This window comes from Palaemon carinicauda, chromosome 13 (assembly GCF_036898095.1).
Source record: "Palaemon carinicauda isolate YSFRI2023 chromosome 13, ASM3689809v2, whole genome shotgun sequence".
In the NCBI taxonomy this organism is placed as follows: domain Eukaryota; kingdom Metazoa; phylum Arthropoda; class Malacostraca; order Decapoda; family Palaemonidae; genus Palaemon; species Palaemon carinicauda.
The window spans coordinates 7,813,246-7,826,812 of NC_090737.1; the positions used below are offsets into that span (position 1 = coordinate 7,813,246).

Here is a 13,567-nt window from a genome sequence, read left to right on the forward strand (position 1 = left end):
AACTTCGAGGCAAGTAACCAAACAGATAGTGTAGGGAGAGACGACAGAGTAGTTAGACAGGGGAAATGAAGGAACTCATCGAGCAGTAAGGGTGGTACGGGATGCACTTCCTCAGAGTGAGGTGTGCCAGATATTCCTGTGTCCAACTGTACATACCATTGTAGAAATTGTAAGGAGTTATTATTATTATTATTATTATTATTATCATTACTTGGTAAGCTACAACCCTAGCTGGAAAAGCAAGACGCTATAAGCCCAAGGGTTCCAATAGGGAAAAATTGCCCAGTGAGGAAGGGCAACAAGGCAATAAATAAACTATTCAAGAAGTAATGAAAAATTAAAATAAAATATCTTAAATATTTAAAAAATATAACTTACGATTAGTGAATTGAACAATCAAAAAAAATAAAAATAAAAAAAAAACAATTCCAGATGTACAGTTGGACACATGAGTCACTGGCAAACCTCGCTCTAAAGAAATTGTCCTTGCCACATTATTATTATTATTATTACCACTACTTGCTAAACTGCAATCCTAGTTGGAAGAGCAAGATGCTATAAGCCCAAGGCCTCCAAAAGGGAAAAATAGCCGAGAGAGGAATGGAAATAAATAATAATAATAAATCAAAATGGGGGACAGATAGCCATTGATATTAAACATATGGAGAATGGGAAGGTAATCAGAAGACAGAGTTTTAAAAAAGGGGAATAATATTGTTAAAACCCAATTTGGCCACTGAACAAAATTTACTCGTGAATATACAGTAAGTAAAAAATTACATGGTAGCCGATGTGGTAACATCCCTGACTGGTGAACACCAGACTGGGGTTCGAGTCCCGCTCAAATTTGTTAGTTTCTTTGGTCGCTGCAACCTCACTATCCTTGTGAGCTACGGATGAGGGGTTTGGGGGAGCCTATAGATCTATCTGCTGATTCATCAGCAGCCATTACCTGATCCTCCTTGGACCTAGCTTGGGTGGAGAGGGGGCTTGGGCGCTGATCATATGGTTTATATGGCATTGTTCTGCTTGATAGGGCAATGTCACTGTCCCTTGCCTCTGCCATTCATGAGTGGCCTTTAAACCTTTAAACCAAGAAGTTCAAAAGTAATTCAGTCTCTAGGGCATTGTCCAGCTTAATAGGGCACTGTCACTGTCCCTTGCCTCTGCCATTCATGAGTGGCCTTTAAACCTTTAAACCAAGAAGTTCAAATGTAATTCAGTCTCTAGGGCATTGTCCTGCTTGATAGGACAATGTCACTGTCCCTTGCCTCTGTCATTCATGAGTGGCCTTTAAACCTTTAAACCAAGAAGTTCAAAAGTAATTCAGTCTCTAGGGCATTGTCCTGCTTGATAGGACAATGTCACTGTCCCTTGCCTCTGCCATTCATGAGTGGCCTTTAAACCTTTAAACCAAAAAGTAATTCAGTCTCTAGGGCATTGTCCTGCTTGATAGGGCAATGTCACTGTCCATTGCTTCTGCCATTCATGAGTGGCCTTTAAACCTTTAAACCAAGAAGTTCAAAAGTAATTCAGTCTCTAGGGCATTGTCCTGCTTGATAGGACAATGTCACTGTCCCTTGCCTCTGCCATTCATGAGTGGCCTTTAAACCTTTAAACCAAGAAGTTCAAAAGTAATTCAGTCTCTAGGGCATTGTCCTGCTTGATAGGACAATGTCACTGTCCCTTGCCTCTGCCATTCATGAGTGGCCTTTAAACCTTTAAACCAAAAAGTAATTCAGTCTCTAGGGCATTGTCCTGCTTGATAGGGCAATGTCACTGTCCCTTGCCTCTGCCATTCATGAGTGGCCTTTAAACCTTTAAACCAAGAAGTTCAAAAGTAATTCAGTCTCTAGGGCATTGTCCAGCTTGATAGGGTAATGTCACTGTCCCTTGCCTCTGCCATTCATGAGTGTCGTTTAAACCTTTAAACCAAGTAGTTCAAAAGTAATTCAGTCTCTAGGGCATTGTCCAGCTTGATAGGGCAATGTCACTGTCCCTTGCCTCTGCCATTCATGAGTGGTGTACCAACCGTGTGTCACACAATTGTACATAATTATTTTGTATACATTATGCTTGTATCAGCGCTCTTCCCTCGCACTAAAAAGAACCTGAATGATCATGTCTCCGGTTTTGCTCTGTAACATTGTCTGTCTCTCGAACAGGTTATGTCCTGTTGCCTTGAGGTTTTGTATATAAAGGAGAGTGTTCCTTAATAAACAACTCAGTTGATTGCATCCTACCTTTGAGTTCACAACCCTCACTCGGCACGTCACATTGGTGACCCCGGAAGTCGACTCGCTCCCACCCCCACCCCCTCGCTCCTTCATCGTTGGTAGTACTATGGCGGACTCTACGGCAGTTGGTGCTGCGGCCGCTCCATTCAAACTTTCATCGTTTGCCAGCGGAGAGGCGTTTGCTTGGTTTCAGTGCGCAGAAGTCCAGTTTCGTATCAGGGGCGTGACTCGCTCAACCACCAAAGCGGATTATGTTCTCGCGGCGATACCCGAGGACACCTTCCCAGAAATATCCGACTGGCTTTGTGAACAAGGAGACACCCCAATAGCGTACGACGCCCTCAAAACATACCTTCTGCAGCAGTACTCGCCGTCGCCAGCCGCCCGTATAGCAAAGCTTTTTCAGCTCTCGCAACAACCGTTGGGGAACCAAAGGGCTTCGCTTGCCCTCAGGGAAATGACCAGTATCGCTCGCCTTCAACCTGCCGCAGACGGCTCTCCTCGTGAGGTGAACCTACTTCGTGCCCTTTGGATACGCCGTTTACCCGAACCTGTACGCGCTGCCATACCCAATGTCGATAGTTTACCCATAAAGGACTTGATGACCAAAGCCGACGCCCTTATGGACAGCCACTTCAAGACTTCCATCAACGCCTCCACCCCTGACGACGAGGATGCCTATTCAACGTCAACTGAAGCTGACATGAATGCCGTAGGACATACACGCCTACCCCGTGACGTGCCGAAGCGGCGACAAAGCCGCCCACCACCCACCAATCGCTTGCGCCCCAACGAACGACTTCTACAGCCACTTACTACCTCCCATCCGCCGCAGTTTTGCTACTACCACTTCAGATTCGGGGCAACCGCGAAGAAATGTGCCAAGGATTGTCAGTGGCCAAAAAACGTGTAAGTAGGCCATCGCTTGTGGCGGTGGCCTCCCGTGTTTCTAATCTTTTCTTTTTACAGGATGCAGGAACGGGCGTGCGATTTTTGGTAGACTCGGGTGCCTGTCGTTCTCTTTTGCCAAGGAAACTCTTCAAGGCACGACGTAGTCTGTCTACATCTGCCGACGTCCGCTTGGTAGCTGCCAACGGATTTGCGATACCCACCTACGGTTACGAGAACCTCACATTATCGTTCGGAAACGGTAAATTCAATTGGAAGTTTCTCGTTGCTGACGTCACAATGCCAATCCTCGGTGCGGACTTCCTCTCTCATTTCCACCTTCTGGTCGATGTCGCCCACCGACGATTGGTCAACGCAGACTCGTACTTGTCCACACCTCTTCAACCCGCCCCCTCTAACCTCGCTCTCCACATCAGCGCACCCACGGATGCCTACGCCCACCTCCTCACGTCGTACCCGGAAGTTTTCCGTCCAGAACTTCGCCAAACGCCCACGGTTCCTGCCAAGCACGGTATTTATCACCATATCAAGACGACGGGACCCCCAGTCTTCGCAAAATTCAGACGTCTGGCACCGGAACGATTGGTAGCCGCCAAACAGACGTTCGCCGAAATGGAGGAAATGGGCCTTTGCCAAAAGGCCTCCAGCCCATGGTCGTCACCCTTACACATCGTTCTGAAGAAAGACGGCTCCCTCCGTCCGTGCGGGGATTACAGGCGCCTGAACATGCAAACAGAACCGGATCACTACCCCCTCCCAAACATTGCCGACGTGCCCTCCTACCTGCACAAAGTAAAGGTTTTCTCTACGCTCGACCTCCTGAAGGGGTATTATCAGGTGCCTATGAACCCAGAAGACATCCCCAAGACCGCCATCACCACTCTGTTTGGTACATACACCTTCAATTACTCCTGTTTTGGCCTTCGTAATGCTGGGGCAACGTTTCAACGTCTCATGGATGGCATCTTAGGGGACCTCCCTTTCTGTGTATGTTATGTGGACGACATACTTGTGTTCTCCTCCTCAAAAGAGGAACACCTCCGTCACCTGCGCATCGTGCTCGACCGCCTGCAACAAAACGGCCTTGTAGTCCGGTACGACAAGTGTACCTTTGGCGCCAACGAAGTGTCGTTCTTAGGGCACCGTATCACTCCTGAAGGAGTCCATCCCCTCCCTGAGAAGGTAGCAGCCGTTCAGAACTTCCCCGCGCCCTCGACCGTCAAAGCTCTGCAGGAATTCTTGGGCATGATCAACTATTATCACTGTTTTCTGCCAGCCATTGCCGCCACTCTTGCTCCCCTCTACGCCTCCCTCAAGGGCAAGCCAAAGGACCTGAAGTGGGGTCCCCTTCAAGAAGCATCCTTCTGCAATGCAAAGAAGGCCCTATCAACTGCTGCGGCTCTCACTTTTCCTATCCCACACGCCCCTCTCCTTCTCTTCACCGATGCCAGCGACGTCGCTATTGGTGCAGTACTCGAGCAGGTGGTCAAAGGCTCGCCCCGCCCATTGGCCTTCTTCAGCAGAAAACTGTCCAAGGCAGAATCGGGTTATTCTATCTTCGATCGAGAATTGCTGGCGGTGCACTTGGCTGTCCGTCACTTTCGCCATTTCTTAGAAGGTACGCCCTTCGTCATTCGCACAGACCACATGCCTCTGGTGCACGCCTTCACTCGACAGTCTGACGCCTGGTCCGCCCGTCAACGCCGACATCTCTCCGCCGTGGCTGAATACAATTGTACCCTCCAATACGTCCCTGGGAAAATGAATCCCGTGGCCGATGCCCTGTCAAGAAACACGTTGGCTGCCGTTCAACTGGGATTGGATTACAACGCCCTGGCTGAAGCCCAATGACAGGATCCAGAGTATCAAGCTTGTAGGACATCCTGCACGTCCCTCCGTTGGGAAGACTTTCCCCTCGAAGACTCCAACACCACCCTCCTCTGTGACGTCAGTACTGGTAGACCGCGACCTTGGATTCCTGCTCCCATGCGCCGACAGGTGTTTGATTTCTTTCACGGCCTTTCACATCCCTCGTGCCGTTCTACTGCACAGCTGCTGAAGGCAAAGTTCATTTGGCACGGCATTTCTAAGGATGCTAAGGATTGGGTCCGCACCTGTACTTCTTGCCAAACTTCCAAAGTACATCGACACACGGATTCAGGAGTGGGCACCTTTCCTCAACCTCAGCGTCGTTTCGCACACATTCACGTCGACGTTGTAGCCCCCTACCCACATCACAAGGACATCGTTACCTGTTTACCGTCATCGACCGCTCCACTCGGCCTGAAGCCATTCCCATGGAAACTGCAACGTCCGCCTCATGTACATCTGCCTTACTCTCTGGATGGATTTCAAGATTCGGTATCCCTGAGCATATTACTTCTGACAGGGGAACCACTTTCACCTCTCAATTGTGGACGTCATTAGCGAATCTCCTGGGCATCACCCTACATCAGACAACGGCCTACAACCCCGCTGCCAATGGAATGGTTGAACGTTTTCATCGCACCCTCAAAGCTTCTTTGATGTCCCGCTGCAAGGATTGCAAATGGTTTACTCAGCTTCCCTGGGTCCTCCTGGGACTAAGGACCACTCCTAAACACGCCCTCGACGTCTCGGCAGCTGAAATGGTGTATGGCGACCCGTTGGTCGTCCCTGCCGAATTTTTTCCTTCTACAACCTCCTCCGACGATCTCCAGCGCATACGTCACGTCGTGGGAAAATTTACTCCGTGCCGCCAGACTTACAAGCCCCCAGCGAAGCTTCACATACCAACAGACTTGCACTCTGCAACGCACGTCTTCCTGCGCAACGACACCAGCAAGCCATCACTAACGCCCCCTTACACGGGCCCTTTCCTTGTGATCCGACGCAGTCCGAAAGTATTCCTCCTAAATATTCGGGGCAAAGAAGACTGGGTCTCCATTGATCGTCTAAAACCTGCTTATCATCTGCCAGATGACCCGCCTACAGTTCGCCTCTCTAGATCAGGGCGCCCTATTTAACATGTACAGTATGTCATTTTTAGGGGGGGGGGAAGCAAGTACCAACCGTGTGTCACAAAATTGTACATAATTATTTTGTATATATTATGCTTGTATCTGCGCTCTTCCCTCGCACTAAAAAGAACCTGAATGATCATGTCTCCGGTTTTGCTCTGTAACATTGTCTGTCTCTCGAACAGGTTATGTCCTGTTGCCTTGAGGTTTTGTATATAAAGGAGAGTGTTCCTTAATAAACAACTCAGTTGATTGCATCCTGCCTTAGAGTTCACAACCCTCTCTCGGCACGTCACAGTGGCCTTTAAACCTTTAAACCAAGAAGTTCAAAAGTAATTCAGTCTCTAGGGCATTGTTCTGCTTGATAGGCCAATGTTACTGTCCCTTGCCTCTGCCATTCATGAGTGGCCTTTAAACCTTTAAACCAGGAAGTTCAAAAGTAATTCAGTCTCTAGAGCATTGTCCTGCTTGATGGGGCAATGTCACTGTCCCTTGCCTCTGCCATTCATGAGTGGCCTTTAAACCTTTAAACCAAGAAGTTCAAAAGTAATTCAGTCTCTAGGGCATTGTCCTGCTTGATAGGGCAATGTCACTGTCCCTTGCCTCTGCCATTCAAGAGTGGCCTTTAAACCAAGAAGTTCAAAAGTAATTCAGTCTCTAGGGCATTGTCCAGCTTGATAGGGCAATGTCACTGTCCCTTGCCTCTGCCATTCATGAGTGGCCTTTAAACCTTTAAACCAAGAAGTTCAAAAGTAATTCAGTCTCTAGAGCATTGTCCTGCTTGATGGGGCAATGTCACTGTCCCTTGCCTCTGCCATTCATGAGTGGCCTTTAAACCTTTAAACCAAGAAGTTCAAAAGTAATTCAGTCTCTAGGGCATTGTCCTGCTTGATAGGGCAATGTCACTGTCCCTTGCCTCTGCCATTCATGAGTGGCCTTTAAACCTTTAAACCAAGAAGTTCAAAAGTAATTCAGTCTCTAGGGCATTGTCCTGCTTGATAGGGCAATGTCACTGTCCCTTGCCTCTGCCATTCATGAGTGGCCTTTAAACCTTTAAACCAAGAAGTTCAAAAGTAATTCAGTCTCTAGGGCATTGTCCAGCTTAATAGGGCACTGTCACTGTCCCTTGCCTCTGCCATTCATGAGTGGCCTTTAAACCTTTAAACCAAGAAGTTCAAAAGTAATTCACATTAACACTATAAAGGAGACAATCACCATAGACAAAATAAGCTAAGGAGAAACATCACTCCTACAATAATATTACCTTCTATTATACCATCCACACACACACACACACACAGACAAACACACACGCCCCCCTTCCAACAAAAGTGAACCCGGGGGAGAAAAAGTACGTTGTAAAGAAGAGAGAAAAGACTTGATGTCTTACAAAGGGGAAAGAGAGACTGGGAAAGAAATATAACTGTGTCATCCTCCAGTTTTTACTATATCACTCCTCAAATCAAAGACAGATTCCAGAGGCAGCGCTCTTCAGAAATCCGGATTTTCCTTTTTGCCTGAAACGGTATGTGCGAGAGTGGGTGGGTGTCCGGATGTATGTCCTACGAAGGAATGACGAATATTTCTCTCTCTCTCTCTCTCTCTCTCTCTCTCTCTCTCTCTCTCTCTCTCTTTCTCTCTCTCTCTCTCTTTATTGTTCCATTTAACATATTCCAGCTATCTTTAAACAGAAGAAGAGGGAAAGAGGAAAATCAAAATATTCTTGTAAGAGCGGATTTCTCTCTCTCTCTCTCTCTCTCTCTCTCTCTCTCTCTCTCTCTCTCTCTCTCTCTCTCTCTCTCTCTCTCCACCGTCAGCAGTCAGTGCGACTCGAAGCGGGATGAAAAGGCTCTTTTTCCCCCTGACAATCAAGAGGAATATGGCCCTTATGCGCGACTCCTCTTTAATATGGTTTGCATAGACGACAAACGAAGTGTCTCAGAGACTCGATTTTTCACCTGCACACTGATAAGATCCCCGGCAAGTTTTGCCAGATCCAGCGGCAAAGTTTTGTTTTAAAAGGCGAATTGAAATGCGGCTAAAAATAAAACCCGGTCTGTACTCGACTCCACGAGTCTTCTCGAGTTTTCCTTCTTCGCCTTTCTTATTTTTCCTTCATTTTCTCTTTTTTTTTTTATTCGACGTCGTTTGCGAGGACCGGCGTATTTAAGATTCATCCCCCGAATATCAGATGGTGTTTTTACGTTGAGGAACGAAGGGGGAACGACAATATGCAGTCTTTGATATGGGAAGGGTTGGTGAAATCCTTTAGATTTCTCGGTCAGGTTTCGAAATCTTTTTACCTTCTAAAACTTTTTGTTTTTCATCTTAATTTCCTAAATCATATCAATGTATTCCCCCCCCCCCCACACACACACACCAAAAAAAAAAAAAAAAAAAATCATGTTGATATATTCGATGTTTTTTTCACAACCATAGAAAAATTGTCTCTACCAGAGCTTGAACTTCGAAAATAAATATAAGAAAGAAAAGATAATGCAGTCTTTGATTTCAAAATCTTTTTACCTTCTAAACTTTATTTTCTAACTCATCTTCCTAAATCACATCAAGGTATTCCACCCCCCCAAAAAAAACAAACAAACAATGTAAGTTATATTGATTAATATATTTCATAACCATTAAAATGTCTCTACCATAGCTTGAACTTCGAAAATAATTATAAGAAAGAAATGATAATGCAATTTTTGATAGGGGAAGGGTTGGTAAAATCATTTAGATTTCTCATTCAGATTTTAAAATCATTTTAGCTTCTAAATCTTTATTCTTTTTAATCTCATCTTCCTAAATGATATCAAGCTATTCCCATAAAAAATAAAAATGAAAGTTTAGTTCATTGATATATTTGATGTTGCGTTCAAAACCATCAAAATACTTGTCTCTACCATAGCTTGAACTTCGAAAATAATTATAAGAAAAGGTCAGCGCAATTTAGAAACCTGGAGGCTGCGCATTCCAGAAAGTTTTCGTCAACCCGAGAATAATAATCCTATATTTACAAATAAATAATTATTTCCTGTCCGTCATGATGAACAGCTTTTGATAAAATTCTCTCAAAAGTAAACAAACAATTTTTTCGTAATCCTAGTAACAGACACAAAAAGACACTTTCGGAAAAAAAAACACAAAAATAATAGCACAAACACACTAAAAAGTATACGAATAAGTGTTCTTAGAAACATACAAACATACACACTAACGAACAAAATCCTAGCAACACAGAGACAAAAAGACACACTTTCGAAAAAAAAAAAAAAACAATAAAAATAATCGCATTAAATACAATAAAAAATAGACGAATTAGTGTACTAAGAAACATACATACTAACGAACAGAATAAAAATCTATCCTCCCAGTAGAATGTAAACATCAAACAGTCTTAAGAAACATGGGACTCCAGAATAATACTTAGGCTTTCTCCATTCTTAAACAACTAGTGTACCCAAGCCGTCAAAAATGACGTCTAAATATTCATATATGCAAACATACGTACACACACAAACTCACACATATTCAAACCTTCCCACCCCGCCCCTTTCCAAAGTACAACCCGCTGGTTCGGCAATATGTGGGAGAGTGTGGTTTCCGAGCGTACCTCTCGGGGTACCCCTTCCGCCAGGGTACGACTACTCCCTCTCCCCCTTCAATATAACAGGAAAGATATATATATATATATATATATATATATATATATATATATATATATATATATATTATTGATATTATTACTAGCTAAGCTAGAACCCTAGTTGGAAAAGCAAGATGCTATAAGGCCAAAGGCTCCAACAAGGAAATATAGCCCAGTGAGGAAAGGAAATAAGGAAATAAATATTATATATATAATAGAAATATAAACATATATATATATATATATATATATATATATATATATATAAATAAATACACACACACACACACACACACATATATATATATATATATATATATATATATATATATATATATATATATATACATATATAGTTAGTCATTCACTTGTCCTTTATTATATTATATAGGGGAAGATAAGCTTCTCGATCATAACACCCTTTACGTTTATTAGTAAAAACCTCCCAGGCTAATCTTCTGTCTCATCATACTCATTTCTATCTCAATCATGTTTAATAGTATTACTGGAGATATTGGCAGGATCACTTATTCCTTCAAATTATCCCTACTGACATAGATTAATTGAATTGTTTACCGATGAGGGCAAATACAATTTTCCAAAACTAAATTATCCATCAATCAGATTTCTTTAATCACTGTTAAAAAAAAATCCGTAATTTTAATGGGAAATTCTCCGTAAAAATATACTGTTCTCAGCCGTATTTCAGTAAAATGCAGAGGACCGTAATTTTACCCTACTTTGTTATTATATTTTACGGGTTGGTGACCGTAATATCACTCTTTTACGAAAATATATGTTAGTAAAACTGTGAAAATCTTGGAATAAATGTTGCCAGGCATATACCGTCTTAAAAACTGATATATTGACGTTAAGGAGTATTTCAGTAAAATACACGCGACCGTAATTTTACCCTACTTGTTATTATATTTTACGGGTTGGTGACCGTAATATCATTCCTTGACGACAATATATCCGTTTTTAAAACGGCGAAAATCCTGGAATAAATGTTGTCAGACATTTACCGTTTTATTATAATGCAAATGTTTAAGTATATACACTTAAAAATTTGCCGTAAAAAACGGTAAAATGCCAAAAGTTTACCGTTTTAGAAACGGATATATTGACGCAAAGGAGTGATATTACGATCACTAACCTGTAAAAGATAATAAAGTAGGGTCAAAATTACGGTCGCCTGTTTTTTACTGAAATACTCCTAAATATATCAGATTTTTAAACGGTAAATGCCTGGCAACATTTATTTCAAGATTTTTACCGTTTTAAAAACGGATATATTGACGTAAATGAGTGGTATGACAGTCACCAACCGTGAAAGATAATAACAAATGGGGAAAAATTACGGTCGCCTGTATTGTACTGAAATACAGCTGAAAACAGGATATTTTTACGGAGAAATTCCGATTAAAATTGCGTTTTTTTTTTAAATGCAATATTCTTTAGTGTGAAACGAACTTTGACAACAATGATTGCAGAATGTATTTGGTCGCTGCAACCTCTATCTATCTACCAAGTCATCAGCAACCATTGCCTAGCCCTCCTTGGTCCTACATTGAGTCGAGATAGGGCTCATGTGCTAATCATATGTATACAGTAAATGGTCAGTCTCTAGGGCACTGTCCTGCTTGATAGGGCAATGTCACTGTCCCTTGCCTCTGCCATTCATGAGCGGCCTTTAAACCTTTAACTAGGTTCTAAAGTAAGTACTTTAGTTTTAGCTTACTTAACACTTAAATCTCCCTTCATGTAATTGTCCAAGTTCTTCAATTTTACCTTTTTCTTATTTCCACATCTCTTTTCAGGATACAACTTTTGACCCCTCATGAATGTTTATAACTGTGACTTGGTAGTTTTGGAATTTTGTTAAGACTGATTAACAACAACAATGATAATAATAATAATAAAAATAATGATCATAATAATAATAATGATAATAATAATAATAATAATAATAATAATAATAATAAATACAAGAATAATAATAATGATAAATATAATATTAATAATACAAATAATAATAATAATAATAATAAAAATAATAATAATGGTCATCTTCCCTAAAGTTCCCAGTCTGAATTCAGTCAGAAATAATAATAATAATAATAATAATAATTATAATAATAATAATAATAATAATAATAATAATAATAATAAAAATGATAATAATAATAATGATAATAATAATAATAATAATAATAATAATAATAATAATAATAATGGCCACCTTTCCTAAAGTTCCCAGTCTGAATCCAGGAACGAGTAATAATAATAATAATAATAATAATAATAATAATAATAATAATATTAATAATAATAATAAAATAATAATAATAAAATATTAATAATAATAATAATAATAATAACAATAATAATAATAATAATAATAATAACAATGTCCATCTTATCTTAAGTTCCCAGTTTGAATCCATCAACAAATAATAATAATAATAATAATAATAATAATAATAATAATATTAATAATAATAATAAAATATTAATAATAATAATAATAATAATAATAATAATAATAATAACAATGTCCATCTTATCTTAAGTTCCCAGTCTGAATCCATCCACAAATAATAATAATAATAATAATAATAATAATAATCATAATAATAATAATAATAATAATAATAATAATAATGGCCACCTTTCCTAAAGTTCCCAGTCTGAATCCAGGAACGAATAATAATAATAATAATAATAATAATAATAATAATAATAATGTCCATCTTAACTTAAGTTCCCAGTCTGAATCCATCCGCAAATAATAATAATAATAATAATAATAAAGCGCAAATTACCTAAAATTTCCAATCTGAAACCAGCCGCAAGTAAAGACTTGCCCCAACATCCCAAAATCAGAACTAAACCCACAGCAACACAGACTACAAAGATTCAAAACTACCCGAAAATACAAACAGCGAAGGAACTCACCTAATATCCCTAGTCTGAAATTGACCGTGACGACTATGACTTGGCCCACCGCTGCTAGGACCGATCCATCGTAAGGATTCCCGCCGTTCCACTCGTAGGATTCCCCGTGGATGTACACCATGACGGGCAGGCTCCTTTGCTCGCGTTTGTTCACTGGAAGAGAACAAGAAAAAGAACATGAGGGATAGGTTGAAAGTTCATTTCGTGGAAATGTTTATTTTGGGGGAAATATATAGTCGATTTGAAAACAAAGTCCTCAGAAGGATTTTGGGAGTTAAAGCTTATATGGTTTATATAGAAGATATTTATTTTTATATTGTTACTCTTCTTAAAATATATTATTTTTCCTTTTTTTCCTTTCCTCACTGGGTTATTTTCCTTGATGGAGTCCCTGGTCTTATAGCATTCTGCTTTTCCAACTAGGGTTGTACCTTAGGAAGTAATAATAATAATAATAATAATAATAATAAATGGCAGGACAGGATTAGAAATGAAACTATCAGAGAGATTGAATATCCAATAGATTTAGTAGATTTGAGAACAAAGCCCTCAGAAGGAACTTAGGAGTTAAATGGCATGACAGGATTAGAAATGAAACTATAAGAGAGATTACTCAGGTGCCATAATGAGGGGTAGATGGAGAGGGTTTGGGCATGTTCTTCGCACTCCCCCAAGAAAGATTAGTTCACCAAACGTTCAGCTGTGCTCCACAAGGCACTATAAGAGTTGGAAGGCCCAAGCCTACATGGCTGAGGACTATGAAGCGCGAAGTAGGAGATGATGAATGGAGAAGTATTGAATTGAAAGCTCAAGATAGA

General features: G+C 40.9%; 1 protein-coding gene across 1 annotated transcript in view; it reads right to left on the reverse strand.

The window, feature by feature from the left end:
* Nlg3 (Neuroligin 3) overlaps positions 1 to 12,902 on the reverse strand; it is a 169,028-nt gene extending 156,126 nt beyond the window's left edge. The window contains exon 1 of the mRNA XM_068385093.1: positions 12,750 to 12,902. Coding sequence (XP_068241194.1) covers positions 12,750 to 12,870 — 121 coding nt within the window. The 5' untranslated portion in view covers positions 12,871 to 12,902. The remainder of the gene's footprint in view (positions 1 to 12,749) is intronic.
* Positions 12,903 to 13,567: the final 665 nt, after the last annotated feature.